Here is a 22538-nt window from a genome sequence, read left to right as displayed (position 1 = left end):
CCAAATGCTAAAAACTCTCCTTAATATCTGGATGAATTTGTTGAACTTAACAAAATAAAGTGTCAGTTGGCAGATTTGTTCTGACAGTTGAACAGGCAGGAACCTCCATAACAGTAAAAGACCACGTGACGAAAGGATATTTTAGGTCCTGAACCAAGCTGATGTACTGATCTGACCTTACTGTGTGTGTGTGTGTGTGTGTGTGTGTGTGTGTCTGTGGTCGCACCAGGCCATCTGTCTCTCTGGCTTTGTCCCTGTGATTTTCAAACGGGGTGAGCAGGACATGAGGCTGAAGAGAGGTGAGGGTGAACACTGGACTTGAGGGTGAGAGGTCACTCTGCTGCTAAATGGATTCACCCAACACAGCGCTTATACACACAAAACCCCAAAAGAGGCATCCTGACGAAGCTCCGGCATGTGCCCTCTCACGTGTCACCAATTTATTGTAGTCACCAAATTGAGCATATACATTTCATACATCAGGCGGCCTTTGAAAAAGCTAGAAGGTCGTGAGATACAACATGATAATTAGGGAGCGTCAGAGCTGCTGGTAGACGAGTTTTGTAACTTTTGGACAGAGCCATGCTAGCTGTTTCCCCTGTTTTCAGTCTTTATGCTAAGCTAAGCTAATCCTTCGATGTCGGCTCTTCCTATCATTGTGAAGCAGAATTCACCAAGCGTTGGATTGTTCACCCACTAATAGGGAACGTGAGCTGGGTTTAGACCGTCGTGAGGGCTGCTGGCTCTAGCTTCAAACTTACAGATATGAGTCGTATCAATCTTCTTCTCTCATTATTTTTAGGATAGGAACATTGTTGCTTTATCGGTTGAAATTTGTCCTACTTCTTAAATTAAATAAACCATTAAAAAAACTTTGGATTATTGACAGACAGAGTTTGAATGCTAAAATTAAATTAATAAAATAAATGCACTACATGAGAAATAGGGATTTGTTTTTGGACAGAGTCCCCTCAGAAGCTACAATCAGTGACCTCTGTGTCATTTAGTCCCATTTACAGACAACAGGCTGGGATTTCACTGCTGCTGAAGTCAATTCCCTAAGGAGCTGCCTTAACATTTACCAAAACATTTTGTCTCCAAAATGATAAACTGTTTTTTACCAAATCACTTCTTTCAATCGCAAAAAAACAAACACTGGGCTCTGCTGTTGCAGAGCCCAGTGTTTGTTTCGTCAGTCATAGGCTGTAAAGATGAGCCGATGACTCTGTTGACTCTAATGGATTTAAATGAGGATGAAGCTTACAGCTTGTTTCACTTCCTTTTTCTGCGCATTCTCAACAGCACTTTTGTTTCCTTTATTCAATGTGGGGCTTTTTATAACTCTATAGTAACAAGACTTAAACGCTACCATGCTTTTCTCAATGTGAGCAGTGTGGCTCTACTGATTATACTGTTGGTCTCTCAGTCAGTCTTTATTCCAGATCTCAACTATTAAATGGATTGCTAATTTTGTTCAGATATTCATGTTCCCCAGAGGATGAATCCTCCTGACTTTGGTGAGCTGCTGAATTTCCATCAAGCACCACCACGAGGTTGACATTTGAGACTTTGAGTGAAATGTCTCAAGAACTATTGGAACGCTTGCCTTTGCCATTTGGTACAAACATTCACGTCCCCCTCATGAATGATGAATTGTAAAGACATTTTAAAAAAAAAATGCACTACAGGAATGTTCTGCTGTTTTGTTATGTAACGTTTTCTTGTGTAGTAAATGGACTTCTGCATTTGGTTGTGCGACCCAGTGTTGCATAATGACAATAAATGACCCTTGAATACTTGATGACTGAATAAATACCTAGAACAACAACATTCCTATCAGCTTCAGCTGTACTTTGTGTTTAGCACTTAACTCACTTCTGACTCAGTTTAAAACTTGGACTCAGTTTAATACAGGGAGATCCAAAACGTGTGGCTCATCGAGTGAAAGAAACGAGAATCTCTCTGGACTTTGCTACAGGATCGTCCTCTCCCACACTCCTCTCAGAAACATTTAATCTGACCACATGGCAGGTTTGCACCCACAAAAGACTTAAGAAGGCTGGAATGTTAACCAGCTCTGGTTGTGACGATGACGATGATGATAATCAACGGGGGAAGAAGTCCTCAAATCCTTTATGTAACTAAGCTAGAAGCACCGCAATGGCACAAATCCAACTATTATAACTTTTAAAGCTCATGAATTAACATTTTATATGTTATTTGTTTAGTCCGTACAAACCCAAAGAGTAAAAACGACAATTTGGAGTCTCCACTGGGGGTTATGTGCCCAACTTTTTTGTGGCGGCGTACAGTTTGCACCTGGAGTCTTGTCTTGAACTTGAGGTTCCCAGACTACCAGCGGAGACCCTTTATTAATTACTGAGCTGTAGAGGTGCTGGTATGCATATTTTGTTACCTTGAGAGGGGACTTCATGAACTCATGACCTCAGTAATCCCAGAAACCTGGCTACAACTCTGATATCACCAATCCTTTATGATCCCATGCTATGTTAAATGTAAAATATTAACACCAAAAGAAGGTGAGAATGTAAGATGAATCACAAATGTCTTTGTTTCCTCGCTGTATGATAAAAACAAACCAAACATTGTGTTTTCTCAGGGCAGTGAATACATGAAGGTGTTGGGGGGGGGGGGGGACTGAGTTAATGTTTCACTAAATGGTACTGTACCATCACTCGCCAACCTCTCAGACTTTGATCATGGAGTGAGTGGGTTCAACCAGCAATAATCAATTCATCCCAGTGACAGAAAGAGTGCTAACAACTCCAGGAAGAGAGAAGATCAACAAAAAGCACTCGCTCTCTCCCCCCTTCAGTGATAATGCAATCTACATACAGTAAAGATAAATGTCATCTTCTAATAACAGCCGCTATCAGTTACTTAAGCTCTCAAAGGGGCAAATTCACAAAGAATGGATTGTGGCCGCTGATGGCCCTGTGAATTGTCCCTTCGATAAGCCCCGCCTCCTGCTGTTAATCATTCAAGCAGTCAGAGCTACTTTAACATGGAGCCCACACTGTCACTAACTGCACTTCCTGCATAAACATATAACATTTTGGGAAAAACACAAAAGCGATTTCAGAGAGAAGCAGACAGAAGGGTTTACAGGATATATCCAGGATGTCGTCATGATTCAGTAGTGGAAACAGGTTGAAAAGATAAAGATAGAAGCTAGAGCCTACAGATCGCTGTGTAAAAGTGAACCACCCCATCACCTGGCAATCGAGAGAGAAGATGTATGTGCATTCAGTATACCTTCAGTAACTAGCGTAGCGTAGCTCCACAGGTTTCAATGTTTTTAGACATTTGTCAACCATGCGAACATTAGATAGCTAACAGCGACAAAACATGTTTTTTGATGACCTATTGTCCTGATGTTGTGTCGTAATTGGCGTGGTGATATTCAAAGGTAACTTATTCATTTTATGTTTTTTGTGTCTTGAACACAATTATATATAAAATAACTTACTATGTATACTTCCAAAACAATCTATTCAGTGATTACTCTGATGCGATGCATTTTGTTGCACATAATGCAGTTAATTCTGGCTGTTACACAATGTGTTCGCAGCTCGTCCTCGCTCCTGACGTCCTCCTCCTCCAGCTCACAGATTTTTATGGTTCACATTTATCTTTGGAAACAAACAAAGGCTGCTGTTGTACGTACCTCATCCCTTCCCACACCAACACACATACCAAAAGACACACCCACACACACACACGCACTCACACACACACACATGCACACATTATCACAAGGATGTGTGTGATAACCGACAAGAGGAATTCTGTGAAAACAGCAGATTCACTGCTGAGAAAAAGCTGACTTATTTGGCTCTGATACACTCCCATCCCACCCACACAAACACAGATATACACACACATCTGGGAATATGATATCTCTCACACTCATGTCTCTCTGTCTTCTGAACAAATCTCAAAAACTATTAGTTGGTTTGCCATACAATTTGCAATCCATTTAGACATTCATGGGCTGCACAGTGGTGTAGTGGCTAGCACCTTCACCTCACGGCAAGAGGGGCCCGTGTCCTGAAAGGTGCATGGAATGCTATTAGTCATTCTGTGTTGAAGAGTTAGTGTTAATTTATTTGAATAGACCATAATCCTTTGTAAGTTAATGAAAACAATTATCAAAAAATAATATAAATGATGAAAATGTTATTGTAATTTGAATCCTATATTATACAACTTTAGAATTTAAGAAAACAAATTAACGAATTATTTAAAATGTGCGTAAGTGAGCTCTTGAGTGTCCGTATATTCTGTTCTTACAAATACCAAATTAAAAAAACATTGGTGAAAGTCAGAAATAAGACATTTCTTCTTAAGAGCGGTTGGTGAATGAGGCCTATGACCCAGACTTGAACTAAATCGAACATCTCTGAGATCTGAAAATAGCTGTCAACTGACGGTCTCCATTCAACCTGACAGAGCCTGATAGGATCTGCAGAGGACACTGGCAGAAAATCCCCAAATCCAGATATCATAGCTTGTTGCGTCACACCCAAGAGGACTCAAGGCTGTAATCGCTGCCAAAAGAAATTGGAGGCACCAGAGCTAACTGACATTTTGGTCAGACAAAACAATTTGTCAACTTTGGCTCTAGGATATTGTGATAGCAATTTTTCTGACGTGGTATATACCAAACAATCAACAAATTTATTGAAAAAATATTATGCAGGCTAATAACTTAGATAATCATTAGTTCAACACCTACCTCATATAGAATTGGACCATTGTCAAGTCACTAGTGCAGCTCAATGTAAAAATGCAATTTATTTTGATGATGCAAACCCATTTGTGAAGCGCATAACCAAAATGTTTTAATTTTATGACCACATTTTGTCTTTTTGCTGTGAAACATGCTTAAAGAAAACGTCTGTGACAACAGTAAAATTGTTGGAGCTTAAAGTTTGGTCATTTTCTCGCAAAGTCACAAAATATCCTATTTTTTTAATCTTGCGCAGGATATTGTGTGCTGTGCTTTTTACAAGCTCACGAGGTGGAGGTAATGTGATCTCAGCATTGGGAGGACAAATTGGAAATCCTCAGGCAACTGTTCAGCAAACATCGACTCAAGCTGCAGATGAGTAAATGAGAATGTTTACAGTGTTATCAAAAAGACAGACTTTCAATACAGACAAAATTATTTGGCCAATAACTTCCCCATGGAGGCTGAGCAGTGTGAAACCCCGATAATTGGAGCACAGTTTCCGGCCCCCCTTTTTTGAAATTGGGAACCACCACCCAAGTCTGCTAAATGAAAGTCCTGAAAGTCTTGGTTTTTGCTTTGGCAAAAGCTGCAGCTGCAGCACTTCTGGTCTATCGGTACTGTTTCTGGAGCCTCCTCCTTGCAGCCGCTTCCACAATTGAGGTTTTGAACATGGCCCACTTCCCCCCTGCCTCCCCTGGGATGCACGAACAATTCTTCAGGAGGTGGAAGTTGAAGACCCAGAGGACAAGGGCCTCAGCCAGATGTTCCCAGATTACCTTCACTACACGTTTGGGTTTCTCAGGTCTGTCTGGCAGCCTCCCCCCGTCCAACAACCAGACTCCATCTGCGATGCCAGGGGTTGGCACACCTATGTCCGTGCTTTTGCCTGATGCCTGGCTCACAATGCACCTGACCCTAATGCCTCTCCTTGCAAGTGGTGGGCCCACAAGACTGGTGGCCCCATGTTTATTATTTTTAGGCTGTGCCCGGCCAACCTCATTTGTCAATACCTGGCCACCAGACGCTCGCCGGTGAGCCTCTCTCTGGCTCCAGAAGGGAGCCCTGGTTTCCCTTTTCCTGGGAAGGTGCCACAACTCTATTCTGGCCGATCCAGTCAACTGGTGGTCTGGCCCCTCCCCTGCGAGCTATTGCCCCCAACAACACAGCTCCCAGGGTCACTGGGGCACATTCACTGGGGCACATTCATTGAACTCCAGTTTGCAAAGAGGAATCTATTCATTAATTTCATTACATTTCCAGCCATCTGGCCTGCAATATGGCCATGTACCAGGCAGAGAATCAGGCCTTGGGGTGTCTGTGCCAAACTCAAAAGCTGACTGAAAGCTGGCATGCTGATCTGTGCTGCAGGGGAAACTAGGATATGTTTTATACAACATGTGTTTAAAAAGCATGACATTGCTCCTTCCTGTTCATGTGTTGTTTCGAAGATGTTGTTGCCTCAAGCAGAAAAAAAACACTTCAGCAAACAGTTTGACTCGTGTGCTGGCATTCCTTTATCACACGACCATGAGGGTGATGTTCATCTTCTCATCTAACTTTTGGCCAGAAAGTGAAAAAAGGCCACGCTCATGTCATATCGGAGGAACTGTAATTATCAGTTTTCGACTTGAAAAAAAGCTTTCACGCCAACATCCACGTTATTAATTAGAACGGGAAAGCTCGGATTTTCGTGAAAGTTATAATATATCCAACTTATTAATATAGAAGAGCCTGAAAAAGAAACATAGATGTCTCATGTCAGTAACAGATGTAGTGCTATTTTCAATCACACAATTAACTTGCAAGTCTTAAACATAGCATTCCTTCCTAGCTCTACTATTCCACATGTTGTGAAATTCTGAAAAGGTCAAACCTTTCCTTTACATTTGTAATTATATGCAGGGACCTAAAGGGACCTGAACAGGATTAAATGGGATCAATAGCTTTGAACCTGTAAATGTTAAACCTTCAGGTGTTGCCGATCTTCATTTCTCTTTATGCTGGTTTATCCAACAGCTCTTGCCATTAGGAGCTGTGAGAGTTTTCAGCTCCCAGTACAGATTCACTGACCTTAGTACCCAGTCCACAGAGGCTTTTCTGGTGAAATGGGACGCTGGACAAAGGCCAACGAAAAAGGGGATGTCAGCAAATCCGAGTTGTTCTTTTTTTCACTGCACTCATGTGATCTGCTTTGAACTTCCCTCCCTTTAGTCACAGCAGAAGGCAGCGAGGCGATTTCAGTTCCAGGCAGATGTTATGGAACATGTCTGTCATTTCATGGCTTTCAGATTGCATGATGAACTTTGAGCATTTATGGAGACCGATAAGGAAGAAGCTCGTGAAATAGGAATAAATGGTTTTGAACTAGTAAGATCATAGTTACTTTACTTAAACTGTGAGGGAAATGTCACAATGGCAGCAGCTTTATACATTGGTATACTCAGCTGTTTACACCCTCGGGTGTCTCTATTTTTTAATATCATAATCCTTCTGTTTACTTTTCTTCCCCTCTGTTTCCAGGAACTCCCTCCTTATTCCGCTGCTCACACATTGTCTAAAAGTCTCCCGCTTTTTCCTTTTCAATGTCTCCACACAACACGTGACGACAAGATTAGTCATTGCACAGTGTAGAGATGCTCCATTACTGATTATCTGTTTTAGCAAGTAGTATTTATAACAGTCGGAGTGAAAAGCACCACTCACGTGTACTTAAGTACACTACTTGAGTAAATGTACTTTAAAAAAACAGAGTATTAGCATTCAAAGGAATTGTTCAACATTTTGGGAAGTACATTTATTCACTTCTTCTCATCTAACCTTTGACAAGTAAGAGAACTAAGTGTATTTCCCAAAATATCACATTTGTTCTTTAGATGTATCAACTCTAAAATATACTGGAATCAGTCTTGAGAATATCCGCCTGGTACTCAGTTACTGTCCAACACTGGATTCAATGTAGTTCTTTCCAGTTATGTGTTTAATAATAATCTTGAATTTTAGATTACTAACATAATGCGTCGTCACACAAATATATGTGAAATTATATCTTCAGATCATATTATGAGTTCAAAGATGATCACATAAATACATTGATCGATCGATCATACACGCTCTATATCACATATTGATCTCTTTTCGGAATGAACCTTTAATGTCAGTGTGTCTAGTGCTCGGCTCATCATGTGATTGTTGCTCACTTCAGTGTGGAGTGCACAGAGCCAGAGAGATGTGTACGAGGACTCAATGTTACGCAGCCCAACAATCAAACAAAGCTCACATTCAGCTGAGTCTGTGTCTGTTCACGGTACTTCACCGCTTGTGTCTTCAGTGGAGGAGCCAAAAGGCCCGACTGTCTTTTAATGTGCTGCACAAACAAGCTCTAAAAAAAAGTATTTCTTAATTCACTCCATACGTCAAATGTTTATCTAACTACCGTTCTCTGCCTGCTGTTCTTCTGAAGCCCCTTCCCTCTGTTCTGTTGTTATAGCTCCGTCAAGGAATGTCTTCATGTATGTAGATTAATATTTGTTCAGGAGGTGTGGTGACATGTTTGTTTGATCAAATTTTTAAGGGTTTTCATCTCAAGAATGTGAAGTAGCCTATGAGTTCTCCAAACGAAAAAGTTTATTTTCTTCTTTCTTGATTATTATCCCAAACTGAGATGTTACAGGAGCATCAATACATGATGAGGCTGCCAGCTCGCATGAAGCCTCTGCAGCTGAAATGGTGAGAAGCTACCCTCTTGTGGTGTGTTTGAGTGCTGACCAGCTACTTTCAACTTAATTAAAGATGTAAAAGGGTGATGTCATCCAAAATGTCATGTTTTGTCATGAGAATAAGATCATGATAAAATACTAATTTAAAATATAGTAAAATTAGATCAACTAAATAAGCATTTATTACATTGTTATAAAATACAAATACACAAAGTACAGCACTGCAGTGATAAGTTGCAACAAATATAATAAAAGGAACTAAAAGTGCAGAAGATGAATTGAGAAATGAATGTGTCGCCTGTTAAATCTGACCTGGAAGTGAAGGGTCATCCTGTTCTACTTTCAAAATAAAAACTGGGTCGGTGACAATTTTAACCACCAGATAGGGACAAAGAGCAGTATTTGTTATCTTAAAAAAAAATCAAAATGACTTAGGGTAAGGTGATCAGTTGTATCAGAATTTGTTTTCAGCATTCTCCACATACTTCCATATAAAACCATCTGCATTACAAGAGCATGATGCAGATTGTTGGTCGCATCAGTGTTAGTTGTGTTGTTCAGGCTCTATGTGCTTTCCTCTGACTCATACTGACTCACTGTCTATATATGACGTGCTGATCACCTCTTGAAAATAAAGAGGCTTACGTATCAGGATCAGCATCTGTGTCTCTATTACAGTAAAAAAAGGGACATCTGCAGCATCACATGAAATCACTGTTGATAACAGAAATAATGGATTCACTAATAATGGAGGGAGATATCTATTAAATCACAATTGCATATGTGGTAAGCAATAATATCATAGTAAAGTGTGATTCCAATTATCGCAGAGAGCCTCATGCTCGATCTTAGTGCCACTAATATAAATCTAACAACCTATTTAACTCACCCCATACTTTAAAATTGAATTTTAAAGGAACGGTTTGCCATTTGGATGAACATGCTTATTTGCTTTCTCGCCGATGGTCAGATACATTCAGCAGCTTAGCTTAGCATAAAGACTGCAAAAGGAGCTAGCCTGGCTCTGTCCAAAGGTAGCAAAATAGACCAATGAGCACCTCTCAAACTTACAATTTAACAAGTTTTATCTTGCTTGTTTAGTCTATACAAAAACTAAAGTGCAAAAATGACAATAAGCTACCATCACTCTTAATGCTAAGCTAAGCTAACCAACTGCTGGCTCCATCTTCATAATATAAATAAATAAACATCTGCCAATATCAAATTATTCTCAAAATAAAATGCACTTTCTGATTGGTTTGAATGTTCTCTACATTTATGTATAATTCACATTCACATTTATTTATTTATACTATTCTTGCATTCTAACACACTTAATCATCATGTTATATATTGTAGTATACATATTGCACATGTATTTTATTTCCAAATTCGATAATTCATTGTTGTTATATATATTTCTTATAACTTCTCTATGTTTATATACATTTCTATTCTAAACAGGGTGCAACCAATTTCTTCCCGCGAATCAATGGATCATTTCTGATTTCTTCATGTCACCTTTTCTGACATAAAACAATGAATTCATCAATGTTCAGGCAGCTATTGCAACACAGTTGAGAGTCAGTTTTCTTGGGTTTTTCTTTAAATGACACACACCCGTCTTGTAATCCATTGTGGGCTATACAAACACAAACACAAACACCTGGTGTGACCCTGGTGCCACCCATTTGCACAGCACCGGGCTCTTGTCATGCACGTGTCTCTCCAGCCATTCACAACAAATCAGCCCCCCCAATCCCTCCCAGACAAACATCAGAGCCCGGTGACAGTGGAGTGGATGGAGGGAATCACTTTAAAGGATTATCACTGTCATCTGTTTGGATTACAGGGAGAGCCTACCTTCCCATCTGTCACCTTCAAGATGAGGTCAGCACGCTGTCCTTACATGTTGGAGGCCTTTGTTCATTTATTTAGATTAAAAACACGACTCTGTGGTGCTGAACAGGAGCAGTGTCAGTGTCTGGATTGAGCTACTCTTCTTTGTTAGCTTTACCTCTCACGTACTTCAAATCTCAACCTGATTTTTGTGAGCTCAGACAGTATTATTTGGATGTACAGTGCTAGACTGATCAATACCTCTTTTTAATTATGTACATGTTATGAAAGGTTAATAAAGTGTAATATCTTCATGGTTGATGAAGCTAATTTTTTACGCTCCGCAGCCCTTTTCCATCAGATAAAAGGTCAAACTTTCTGAATCTGAAGAGTCTTTATTATAAATGATAGACATAAAGCAGCCATATGAGGCAACCTGGTAACCTATAGAGCAATGACATTATTAATGGCTTATTAAAAAAAGCACTGCTCATTTTAAACAGTGTTCACCTTTGCTTCATTTCTCTTTTTTTACTGCCTTGTGAAGCACGTTGTAACATGTTTTGAATACTGCTTAAAGTAGCTTGTTATCTTATTTACTTATCAATCTATTTAGTATTTCTTACTCAATACGGTATTTTTTTTAGTATGTATATTTTTGTATTTGTTGCCGTTATATTTTCACATCATGTAAACCACCACCTTATATTTAATGTGGCTTACTATTATTATTGTATTGAAATTTATTGAGATGTATTTGATTACTTACTTTGAGATGGATTGATGGTGTGAACACAATTGACTTGAAATAATTAGTCGTTTTATATTCAATAACTCTAAAGATCAATTGAAGCGCTTCAGAAATCACAATGGTTTTTCTGTTAACACTGGTGGATGTTGGTATTTCTGCACTGGCTTAATAGAGTTCATAGTTCACCCCGCATCTTATTTAGCTGTATAACACTGAGGAGGAGGAGGAGGAGGAGGAGGAGGATGGTGATGGAGGTGTGACTGGGATTTCAAGGTTACTGTGAATATATGCAGAAGGAAACCATCTGAGGTTTCTGTTCACACCTACACACAGAGTAAGCCAACAAGCCTTGATAACCACCTACACAACGGCTGCACATTTACCTCTCTGCTTCTCTATCGTGTGCACATACACACACACACACACACACACACACACACACACACACACACACACACGCACACACACTTCCTCCTGTGATTAACAGTTGTCCTCTTATAATGCCTGCATGCCTGTTCTGGGCCAGTGGGACTCATTACCTGAGGTAAGTCTGCAGGCTGACCTCTTGCAAATGTTGCACCACTCGCCACTTAACTAAGCTGCCGTCGCTGCGCGGTGAGCCCACACTGCACTAACCCTATCTTACAAACGACATCCTTTGATTTATCTCCCTCTTTCCATCTCACCGCTCAACCCACTGTGTTCTCTTTATCTGCCTCTTTGTCCCTCTCCAGCTCCCTTTCAGCTGATGGAGCTTATTGTGGACAAATAGGCTTAGGAGCATCACTATAGCAACAGCGAATCGTAGAAAGCTACATAAGCACTTCATCAGGGCCCGTGATCCAATGGCTCCAGTTAGAGATGGTGCCCCCAACCTCCTGCAACAAGTAAAGGCAGGCCCGAGAGGCTCATGGGAGGAGGAGGAGGAGGAGGGAGGCGAGAGACAGAGAGAGAGAGAGAGAGAGAGAGAGAGAGAGAGAGAGAGGTGGAGATAATGCTGTGGGTCTGTGAGGGGACGGGAGAATCCATTTCTCTTCCCTCTCTCTGCGTTTGCCAGTCTTGTCTCTTCAGCATCCATCTGTCCTTCTGATGTCTGGCAACTTTTTACTGCTTTTCATCGATTTTGTTTCTGGTGGAGTCTAAGAAAACTTTCAAGAGACTAAGAGGTAAGAAAACTGTTCATTCTCAATTGTGCTTTGGAGTAAACAGCAACAAATTGGACCAAGAGATGTGATGTTTCAACATATTCATGTTAGAATCTGTCAAAAGCAGCCAGCAGTCCAAACATGGATACATGTTAGTTGTAAAACTGAACAGTGGGGATGTGAAGAGAGAGAAAGAAAATTCAGTTTTCTATAATTCCCAGGAAATAAGTCAAATTTGAATGTACCAAAAGCTGGTGAACATGAGAGAAAACACTGCTGAGCTACATCTACTATAGAGCTGCAACCATTAGTCGATCAACTATTATAATAATCATTTAAGCAAAAACAGGGTTCTTGCCCTTGCTTTATAGTAATTGAATATTTTGGGTTGTTTTGACACTTGAAGATATTGGGCTCTCAATTGTGATGGACATGTTTCCATTGTTTTCTGTTCATCTGATTATTCAGTAATGAAAATATTCATTCGTGGCGCCCTAGTCGTGTTTATTTCTTATGTAAAAACTTCAGTAAAACAATATTTAGACACACAGGACAGTCACTGGTCTATGTGAACAAGTGTTTGAAAGACTATATTTGTCTGCATGTGAGTGACTCCATGTTGAAGGGCTAGTCAGCTCACTGAAGCTGTTGGGTCCAGAAGTTAGAGCAGGTAACGGCTTCAACTAATCTCACTTTGTGAAAGCTTTTTTGATGCACATGTTTACAGCCCCATTACAGTGCAGCAGAGAGGTATGAAGCTGTCGTTTGGAGGACAACCTCAGCACCTCAACAGATTAACTCAAGATTAAGAGAGTTACAAAACTAAATGGAGACCTGATAAAAGAATGAAGAGATTACCTACCACATGTGTAAAGGTACAACATGAAGGTAATGTGTACTTCTGCTGAAATACACAGTTTAACTGATTAATTGGTTGTTAAAAAAAAAAAAAATCCCAGAGCCCAGGGTGACATCTTAAAATGTCTTGTTTTGTTTGATAGTCCAAAACCCAAAGATATTCAGTGTGCAACCTTGTATGACAAGGACAAGCAGCAAAAAGCTGGAACGAGAGAATGTTTAACATTCGTTCTTCTGTTACGTTATTGTACTTTCATCTCAAAAATAAATGCAAACAAAAGACTGCCTATTGAGTTGCATACAGCATCAGTGGGAGCGGTTATGGCACCTGTAGAACAAAGAGCCATGTGGATGGGGGAGACGGGGGAGGTTTTGTCCAGATGTTGAAACAGCGTTCAGATGTGGTGATATAAATGATGCCAGATTATGCAACAGACACCATGCTGCCTCTTTCCTATGTGGTAAAAACCTTGAAAAGCAAACACTCATTAAACTGAACTCCATCCATTAAATACTCATTACAGCAGAAACGGCTGCAACTCTGTACTGCTTGTTTTGTTTTATTGGTTTCACCTTTCAAGCTCTCCAAAGTACAGACAGGTCAATTACTGCACAACCTTTCCAAAATGTCTCATTGTCAACTCATCAGCAAATCTAATACAGCCCTATAACATATTGAAAAAAAACCCCATCAGTATGAATTCTTCTTTTATTCTCCAGTCACCTTGAAACAAATTAATCTGAGCAAATATTTCAACAGCTTTGGGGTATTTTTTGTGTCATCTCTAATCATCGGGGGCTGTGAAGGAGGACAAGGCCATGGCCTCCTGGTTCAGCTGGAATGAGCCGTATCACCGGAGCCCACAGCGGGACCCGGCCGATGTGGTCACCGACACCCTGATGCTGGAGTTCAGCTGGCAGCTGAAGGAGGCAGAGAGGCAGCAGAGAGAGAGGGAGAACGAGTACCAGCGCCTCAAAACCGGAGTGGACTACAGCTGGCTGGCCAACACGCCTCGGCCCTCCTACAACCTCAGCACCGGGGAGAGGATCGGCCTGGAGGACCTCTGCTCCAAGGTGCCGCCGCCTTACTGCGGCCAGGTCATACTGAAGTAAGGAAACACAAACACTATAGCTTAGTGAATATTACATTCATGTAATGACCATATAAGTCCACGTTTAGGAATAATATAATTATGGCCAACATCTAATAGAGGAAATATCAGATCCAGATCACCTCCAAAACTGAATTAGCTCCAAATTCAAAATCAAATCATTTAAAGTCAGCTGGCCGACATCTCTGTTGTCCGTCACATGACTCTGTAATGCTTTGGTGTCTTTGTCCTTTAATCTGCAGCAGAGAGAGCCTGAGCTTGTTGGAGCATCTGTTCACAGAAAGCTGCTGAGGTCTCCGGTGTCTTGTTAGAGGTCCACAGTTTTTTGGGAAGCAGTTTGGCTGCTGGTGTTAATGTGAGGTGCTAAACGCTTCACGACGCTGGACAACACACACACACACACACACACATTTTAATTAGCTGCTCAGAGGAGGAGCCCTACGTTGAAGATACTTCTGGGTTTTCCCAAATGCTATACTGTATCTACATTATATTGTATCATTTAAATAGATCACATGACTTCAAACCACTGGAGATCAGTAAAAACAAGGTTTTCAGGGGCTGTTAAATGATTTTATACACCAAAATCTGTTATCGGTGCTTCTTGAGAAGGACTGCTTCTGCATTTGTGAAAACATATTGTATGAAGCAAAGTCTGATAAATTGCCTCAAATTATGTCATTTGTCGGTTGGGTCCAAACATTTGAAAATGAAAAGAAATCTGTGAGTGTGGAGTTAGAAAGAAGTGAGCTTACCTGAAGTTTACCAGAATGAATTGGCATCAGTTGAGTTGCATTGTGGTAATGTATGCACCAGGTTTAAGCAAGAAGGAAGAATTGCTGTAAATTTTAAAAAAAAGTCAATATCTCTGGTTCGGTTGCATTCATTTGATCAAATTGTCCATCCACCGTGAGTCCGACAATGTTGTATGAGAGCGGTGCAGTACTCTAGACTGTTCTTCCAGTATGACAGAAAACACACAGCGTAAACTTGATCTTTGCTCCTCTCAGGTTCAGGGAGGTTCTGCAGGCCAATGAGCCCGAGGTGCAGGAGGTGTCCGACCTGTTTCGCTCCGTCCTCCTGGAGACTCTGGACCACCTGAAGGAGGAGCGGGAGACGCAGCGGCTCGCCCACCAGTGGAACAACAAACGTGCCATGAGCATGTCCCTCATGAACTTCAGGTCCCGGATCAAGATCAACCCGTTTGGAAGCACAGTTGGCCTGACCTCCGCTGTGACTGACGAGGCCGGGTTGAGTGACCTCAAGACCGTGTCAGAGGATGTGGAGAGAGGCATGGGGGGGTCACAGAGGGTGTGGAGCATGCCTGACTTCAGATACAAAGGAACCAGCAGCAGCAAGGTTGCCTGATGTGGGGCGATCACGGCACAGGACCCGAAGACACGGAATGTCCACTTTGCACCAGACGAGGCAGGATGAATCGTCCTCTTGTCAGTATGACACCAATCAGCATCGGTCCATTTACTGATTTACCTGTTCACCTAAATGGGCAATGTAAGGTGTTTTTTTTGTGGAACTGAAACAGTTACAATTTAGTGTAAGAGTATCGCCTCTGGCAGTGATGCGTCTTATATTTTGTAGACATTGCTATCTAAGCATTGAGGGCTATTTACTGTTGGCTTTAGAGGCTTTCTTGACTCCTAAATATTGCAGGAACACATGAAATATGTTGGTGTTGTCTTGTCACACAACACAAAATAGCTGCAAAGGTGAATGGTCTTTTATGACAGTACGCATGTATGTACGTACATATATATATATAAAAATTGTATGTACAAGTTATTGGTGATAGTCGACGTCATTCAGAGGGTGAATCATGCTCCTCTTCTACATACAGCACACAAAGACTCAGCACAATAATTCATCATTCAATGTCAACAAACTGAAAGCGTTCCTTCTGTTCTTCATTGAAAGAAGGCGTCAAAAAGACCTTTTTGAGAGCAGAAAACAAACCTCCCGGTAGTTAATTGTGTTTTTTTTTCTGTTTGTCACATCACCCTGCAGGTTTACTCCATATACAGCTCTCAAGTGGATTGATTTATTTCAATTTAATAAAATGACTGATGCTGAAACAATATCCATGACAGAATTTGGGGGAATGAATGTTCTGAATAAGACATACAGTTACCATCAGAGTTGATTCCCATATCATTTGAAAGAAGATGTACACATTTATCTATCAGTACACGCTGATAACACTCCGGCTCTCACATTTACTGTGGAAACATAACGGTTAGGTATCTACAGAAAAATAATAATAATGATGGGCAATCTTACATTAGTAGTACGGTTGACATGAATGATTGACAGAGCCAGCAGGTAAACAATAGCTTGAACTTTAAAGGAGAATCAATTTTACATATCAAGGTCTGTTTAAGGGGCTGAGGAGCACTACTGCACACGTGACAGTAAACGTGTCTTTCAAAAACCTGTGGGTGGGGAGTTAAGATAGAAATTAGTCTACCAGACCTCTGGGGCTCATCAAGTTGCATTTTGGGTAGTGTAGGCGGCTGGTTTTGAAGAAGAATGCATGAAATAAAAAGGATGAAAGAAGAGAATGTCTCTGGTCCACTGTGAGTCCCACACTGTTATAGGAATAAAATGCTCAAACGGTGGAGAACACTCTTCAAGGAGTCACCGTACGTTCAAATCACAAACAAAGTTGAGAAGCTGATCGCCGGCAGTCACTGGCCTTCATCTGATGTAGTTAATTACAGACACAATATTTGATGACACTGCTCACCATAAACACTTCTCATATCACAAAAGCTATCAGACCAAGCTGTAGAATCCGCCACCCGGACAGTGCCATGGTGAAAATCAAGCCGGCGGTCTGAACACATTTCCATCAGTCCCATCAGGCTCGGTGCTGCCTGTGTGTGTGTGTGTGTGTGTGTGTGTCAATGCAAGTTGTATTCATCATCTCTTTCTCAGAAAACTCTTCATCGTTGTTCTCCGGGAAAGCCGAGTTGTTGTTTCCTGAGTTCTGCCGACGTGTCTGAGCACTTTCCCTGCCGTCCACAGCGGCATCACACGGTGGAGTTCAGGAACTCAAGAAGTTCTGCCCGATTTTTATCCTGCTGTAACAAAAGAAAATTTCAAATAACAATCCATCCACACACTGTATAGATACACTTGGTTGCCTACTTGACAGCAAAAATGTGAGATTACCTGTTTGTCTTTCTTTGACTTCTTTACTTTCATCTTTATCTTCTTCCCAGAAATCATGCTGTACTTGCCTTTTTTCTTGTCCTTCAAGTACTGAAAGAAGACAAATGTAAGTGTAGAGGGCTAGATTACAACAGAATAAAGCTGGTTGACACAATGACATAGCCTGTGATTACAAATGTCACTATGTGCATATCATACTAGCACATGTTGGGGGGCTGGCAAAAAACAAAAATGTTCTACCATGGTCCCCTCATTGGGATTCCATTAAATGGCATCGAGATAAAAAGACTTGTGTGATTTGATGTATTTCGGAGCATGTTTACAACTTATCGAGGTGGACTTGATTTTAGAGCTCAGTGGAATCCAATGAATGGAAGTCAATTAGAAAATGGGGTCAATGTAATGTAGGGACTGTCCAGAATAATGTGCAGAATGCATTTTCTGACAAATGTATTTCTGGTCATTTTTTTGTCTAATGGGACGTTAGCCTACCTTGGAGATTTGTACAGGTCCCGTGTTTTCCTCTCCTCCTTTCACTTTCTTTTCTTTTTTACGTTTGTGTCGTTTTTCTTTCTTCCCTTTCGGCTGCAGGGCACAAAATAAGTTGGACTCAGTTATGTTCCATTATTACACAATTCAGTCACTTTTACTGAAACTTGTAGTCGATTATAAACACACGAGATAAAGATGCACAACATTACTTTTTTGTGTTGTTTCTCCTTTTTCCTTTTCTTAGACTGCTTTCTGGATTTACTGTCTGAGTCTAAAAACATCAGAACACATTGTGTCAATTTATTGATATTTGTGCTGCTATGATGATAAAAATCACATGCTATGTGGATGAACAAAATACAACATTCATAAGAAAACATCTGACATCAGATGAATTGCAACGCAGACTTTAAAGATACACTTACCGCTACTGCTAGAGCTACTCCGACTGCGGCTGGATGAGTTTGATGAGCCCGACGAAGAGGAAGAGGACGACGAGGATGAAGACGACGAGGAAGATGACCTAGAAGAGGATGACGAGGAAGACCTACTAGGACTACGTTTCCGCTTGGTTTTTTCTCGACCTGAACAAACAGAAGACAGAAATACAAAGATAAACTTGAGTAACTGCACAGAAGACGACAATTGATTCTTATTAAGAGCAAGAAATAAGACCTGTGACCTGATGCACTGATGATATTATGCTCTTTGGGATGCCATTCTCCCTTGCTTCCACTATACAAGTATAATAGTAATACAACTTTGCAACCAGGTTAGAGAGTGACGTTTAGAAGACAAGACTAAAAAGGACTGAAGCGGTCTGAAAACACTTCCAACAACGTTTCACTTGAAAGTGAGCAAAACAACAGTGGATGCGACTGTGAAGGCATTGTTGTCGTGACGGTGAGTTTCATAACTATCTGTCACATCTAGAAGCGGTCTTACCTGAACTCGTTGATCTCTTCCTCTCATCTGTTCTGGAGCTCGAGCTGGACACCCTCGTCTCCGCTTTCGTTGACTAGAAACAAAGACAAACATTTAAACCAAATTGTATTCGGCAATTTTTCATTGAAATCTGGTCTGAGCTCCGGGGGAAGACATCGCTAACACCGACTAACCTGATGAAGTTACACATGGCCAAAGCTACCTAACCGTTCAGAACAGGTAAACCATTGCATGTAATCGGGGCTTTGTTGAGACAATTCTGATAACATACTCGTAAAATATTAACGCTTACCTTAATTGTCCTTTCACTTGTGCTTAACAAGGCTACGTTTACTAAGCTAAAGCTAAAATGCGCTTTAAGCTGCTAACGTTGAATGATCTAATGCTGGTGAAGGAAGTTCTGTACTCACCATGGCGACAGCAGAACGCCGTTAATTTATCACATATATACACTGACACTTTAACAGCTGAAAGAAGAGTAAGATTTATGTTTATTCGCGATTATCTCTCGTAAAATAGCATTAGCCAGCGCTCTTAGGAGACATTTTGTATCCCATGATGCACCGCGGGAAGTACGTTCAAAACAACGGAGCGAAAACTGACGTCCGCCAGTTAGCGCAGCAGCGGCACCAGAGCCGGTTACAGTGCTGCTGTGTACTGTGACTTAAAGCTGTTAATTAAAAGATAGAATACCTTTTATTCTACTTTAGGACTTTTAATCTTTAACTGTCTCCAAGCATCCACCAACCACTTGGGAAGAAGTTTGATTAGTTAACGTTATCTGCCATGTTTCCTCACTTCCTAGTAAACTGACGTTACAGTCAATGTTTATTATGATAGGCAATGTTACACCAAACTACACTAAAATGAATGCAGAATAATACTGCAGCTTTGCAATAAATATAACCTTCGTTATACGTATGATGCTAATTAGTAGAGCCTGACGCAAAGAAGGTTTCTAATATATCAATATTTTACTGTTTGAAAGCTGATAATCATGTATCGACCAGTGTTTGTATTTTAAACACAAACAGATAAAATGATAAGCAAACTTTTATTATAAAGCTCTTTGAAATTTGTAGTATTGTGACAAAGATGTCGTACATTTTACAGTTTAAAGATAAACGTATCAGAAAGCATATCATAATTTGATACACCAGCATATATATATATATATATACGTGTTGGTCGAGTAGACAAATTTGGACAAATAACAATTTTGTCCAGCTGGTGGTGCTAGAGGAAAAGTCAGGGGATCACAAAAATGATTCATCCTGAGGGGACATGAATGTCTGAACCAAATTTCTTGACAACTAATCCACTAGTTCATGAGATATTTCAGCGTGCGATGTTACAGTCAAATGTAAGGAAGTTATTAGACTGTAATATTTCCACAAATATCTGCATGATTACGACCACAAAACACAGAAACACTGGTATTGTACAAAACCATATTTATTATGACAGTATTAGTATATTATACAAATATGAGCACATCCACACTGTATAAAAATACAAAATCTTGATGTGTTCAGGACATACCAAACCAAAATATTGATAAACACTACCATATGTGTGTAGTCAGTTCCATCTAGCCCTGCAGTCCATGTTTAATGTTAAACACAAGAAATATGTCCTTCATCACTCAGACACCATGCAGCTTTGTTGCAAGTGCCACAGTTCAAAACTAAACTAAACTAACTAAAATAAAATAAAAGAATCCAACAGTAACTCAGCTATAGAGAAAATGTGTGAAAAATGATATAAAGTTTATTATTTGTCACGTTTCCATCTTCTATAAATAATAGCCCTTTCTTATTTATCAGTATGTAAGTTCCTGTTGAATTATTTGAAGGCTTCTGAAAATATTCAGTACCCGTTGCTCCTTCTTTTAACCTTGCAGGACTTCAATAAAACTGACCTTGTCAATTCATCTAAAAGCTAAACTGTACATGTAACAATACATGGGGTATACTTTGAAAGCAGACAAAAAATAACTTTAGCTTGACCAGTGACAGCCAATCTAATGCTAAATGCATTCATCGTTTTTGCATTTAAGAAATTGTTCAGCTGCCCTCGGACGAATAGAAAATAATTGTAAGCAGTGGGAGATAAGCAACACAAAGGTTCATTAGTTACAACATATCATGCGACTATCCCTGCCCATGTCAGAGCCTCGCTGCTGGTTTCACACAGTCTGACTCTGACTCGTTACAGAAGGACCATGGGCTCCAGTGAGGTGATGTGAAGCAGCAGATCAAAGCAGGTTTAACGCCTCAGCTGAAATACAAATGTGAGGTGTATGGAAATATAAAAGAATATGTGAAGAAAAAATATCATACTATACTAATATCTTAAAACATGCTTTAATGCTTCATTTTATTATATAAAAATGACATAAAGGAGTGGGAATAGTTGTGTATCAGCAGTGAATCTATGGCGTGACCCACTGTGTTTTTTGATTTAATCACAATTTTCAGTGTAAAAAATCGCTAAAGGTCCTTGTTTCAAATTCTTGAAAGTGTTTTTCTTTATGTAAATGTTATTAACCAAATCTTTGTGTTAACAATTTTTAAAAATGACTCATGTGTTTTGGAGACTCTATTGTGAAACCTTCATTGCCGACCCTAATGTCAAATTTAAACTGTACTTTGATGGAAAAACGCTGCTGTAGACATCTTTGCTCACAAAACAGTTTCAAAATTGACGTGTGTTGGTTAGTACAGCAAATCGTCTATTTGTAAAAAAAGAAATCTTGACAAATTGATTTGAGCAGACATGGTGTAGCAGATTAAAAGTCCTTTACTTCCTAGTTTTCAAGCTCAATGGATGGTGAGCAGCTATTTAAAGCTCTGCTTTGTTCTTTGAGTGATCGGCGTGAGTCAAGCTCTCCTCATTCTCCTCCTCCTCCTCAGGAACCTGGAAAACATGTCGTCCAAATTATTTGTCCGTAGCATAATGAAAGAGACATACATAAGACATGGGTGAACGGCATGTGGACCTCGAACAAGTATTAGCTTGTATGCTGTACCAGCTGGGTGGAGTTTACCAGCAGAAGATAAAACAAGCAGTACCAGAGCGTTAAAGTCTAATCTAATGAAATCTTGATTGTAATGATCCCAAAACCACAAATATAATAACTTAAAAAAAATACTGGGCTGCTGCTTCTATTACTTGTGATCCTCGACAGCCAGGAGCGAGAGATAATATTGATGAGAAATGGGATTTCTTACCTCCCAGTATATAGAGTCATCGAAGCAGTTCTGGTCCGGAGGCTGGCCCCAGAACGGCAACTTCATTATTAAACCTGGAAGAAGAAAAGGCATCGTTTGATTGCTCAGGCTTTTTAAAACAATCAAAAAGAGGATTGATAAATAAGGAAGGCCTTTTCCGTTGTTGCTTAGGAATTTGACTGTTCTGTCACATTGATGGCCTCGTGTTTCATCTCCACCCACCTGTAATGGCACCTCCAACCAGAGCGAACCCGAGGGATGAAGCCAAGGCAGCAGCTTGCATGGCAGCGTCACCTCTGAGGGGGCGGAGGAGGGAAGAGGGGAATGTAAGAGCTGACATTTAACTAAAGCATACCATTACTTCAAAGCTACAATACTGTTATGTGTGCTTGTTAAGGCTGGGTGATAATTTAATATGATCATTTTATCATATTAGATTAGATATCGTGATACACAATTGCGACGTCTAAATTGATAATAACAAGCCCCAGTGTGATCATTC

General features: G+C 40.3%; 3 protein-coding genes across 5 annotated transcripts in view; 1 reads left to right on the top strand and 2 right to left on the bottom strand.

Moving 5' to 3' along the window:
- Positions 1–12084: 12084 nt before the first annotated feature.
- Positions 12085–16262, top strand: rd3 (retinal degeneration 3, GUCY2D regulator). 2 transcript variants are annotated; one of them, XM_031861848.1, is made up of 3 exons: positions 12085–12228; positions 13873–14174; positions 15188–16262. In XM_031861848.1, the coding sequence occupies exons 2-3, from the start codon at positions 13885–13887 to the stop codon at positions 15543–15545; spliced, it is 648 nt and encodes a 215-aa protein (XP_031717708.1). In that variant the 5' UTR covers positions 12085–12228; positions 13873–13884; the 3' UTR covers positions 15546–16262. The 2 variants fall into 2 exon arrangements, with proteins under 2 accessions (XP_031717708.1, XP_031717707.1); XM_031861847.1 differs by having other exon boundaries at positions 13826–14174.
- LOC116391347 (protein FAM133) lies at positions 14729–19442 on the bottom strand. 2 transcript variants are annotated; one of them, XM_031861850.1, is made up of 7 exons: positions 19214–19442; positions 18804–18876; positions 18284–18442; positions 18068–18129; positions 17859–17951; positions 17367–17456; positions 14729–17272 (listed from the first exon to the last, which is right to left on the bottom strand). In XM_031861850.1, exons 1-7 carry the CDS (start codon positions 19214–19216, stop codon positions 17225–17227), a joined length of 528 nt encoding a protein of 175 aa, XP_031717710.1. In that variant the 5' UTR covers positions 19217–19442; the 3' UTR covers positions 14729–17224. The 2 variants fall into 2 exon arrangements, with proteins under 2 accessions (XP_031717710.1, XP_031717709.1); XM_031861849.1 differs by having other exon boundaries at positions 14729–17275; positions 19214–19398.
- Positions 19443–20240: 798 nt separating this feature from the next.
- Positions 20241–22538, bottom strand: part of rhag (Rh associated glycoprotein) — an 8893-nt gene continuing 6595 nt past the window's right edge. Inside the window, exons 8-10 of the mRNA XM_031861459.1 lie at positions 22259–22332; positions 22037–22110; positions 20241–21722 (exon numbers count right to left, since the gene is read on the bottom strand). Coding sequence (XP_031717319.1) covers positions 21648–21722; positions 22037–22110; positions 22259–22332 — 223 coding nt within the window. The 3' untranslated portion in view covers positions 20241–21647. The remainder of the gene's footprint in view (positions 21723–22036; positions 22111–22258; positions 22333–22538) is intronic.

This window comes from Anarrhichthys ocellatus, unplaced genomic scaffold (assembly GCF_004355925.1).
Source record: "Anarrhichthys ocellatus isolate YVR2014 unplaced genomic scaffold, GSC_Weel_1.0 scaffold25, whole genome shotgun sequence".
Taxonomy (NCBI): Eukaryota; Metazoa; Chordata; class Actinopteri; order Perciformes; family Anarhichadidae; genus Anarrhichthys; species Anarrhichthys ocellatus.
Note: the sequence above shows the minus strand (reverse complement) of the source record. Positions and strands in the feature narration are given on the sequence as shown.

Excerpts from the sequence above, each read along its gene's own strand:
- rd3 (XM_031861848.1), top strand. The coding sequence starts at position 13,885 with ATGGCCTCCTGGTTCAGCTGGAATGAGCCGTATCACCGGAGCCCACAG. Across the intron at positions 14,175-15,187 it reads TGCGGCCAGGTCATACTGAA|GTTCAGGGAGGTTCTGCAGG; the intron begins GTAAGGAAACAC and ends TGCTCCTCTCAG.
- LOC116391347 (XM_031861849.1), bottom strand. Across the intron at positions 18,443-18,803 it reads GAAGAGATCAACGAGTTCAG|GTCGAGAAAAAACCAAGCGG; the intron begins GTAAGACCGCTT and ends CTGTTTGTTCAG. Across the intron at positions 17,457-17,858 it reads GACCTGTACAAATCTCCAAG|TACTTGAAGGACAAGAAAAA; the intron begins GTAGGCTAACGT and ends GTCTTCTTTCAG.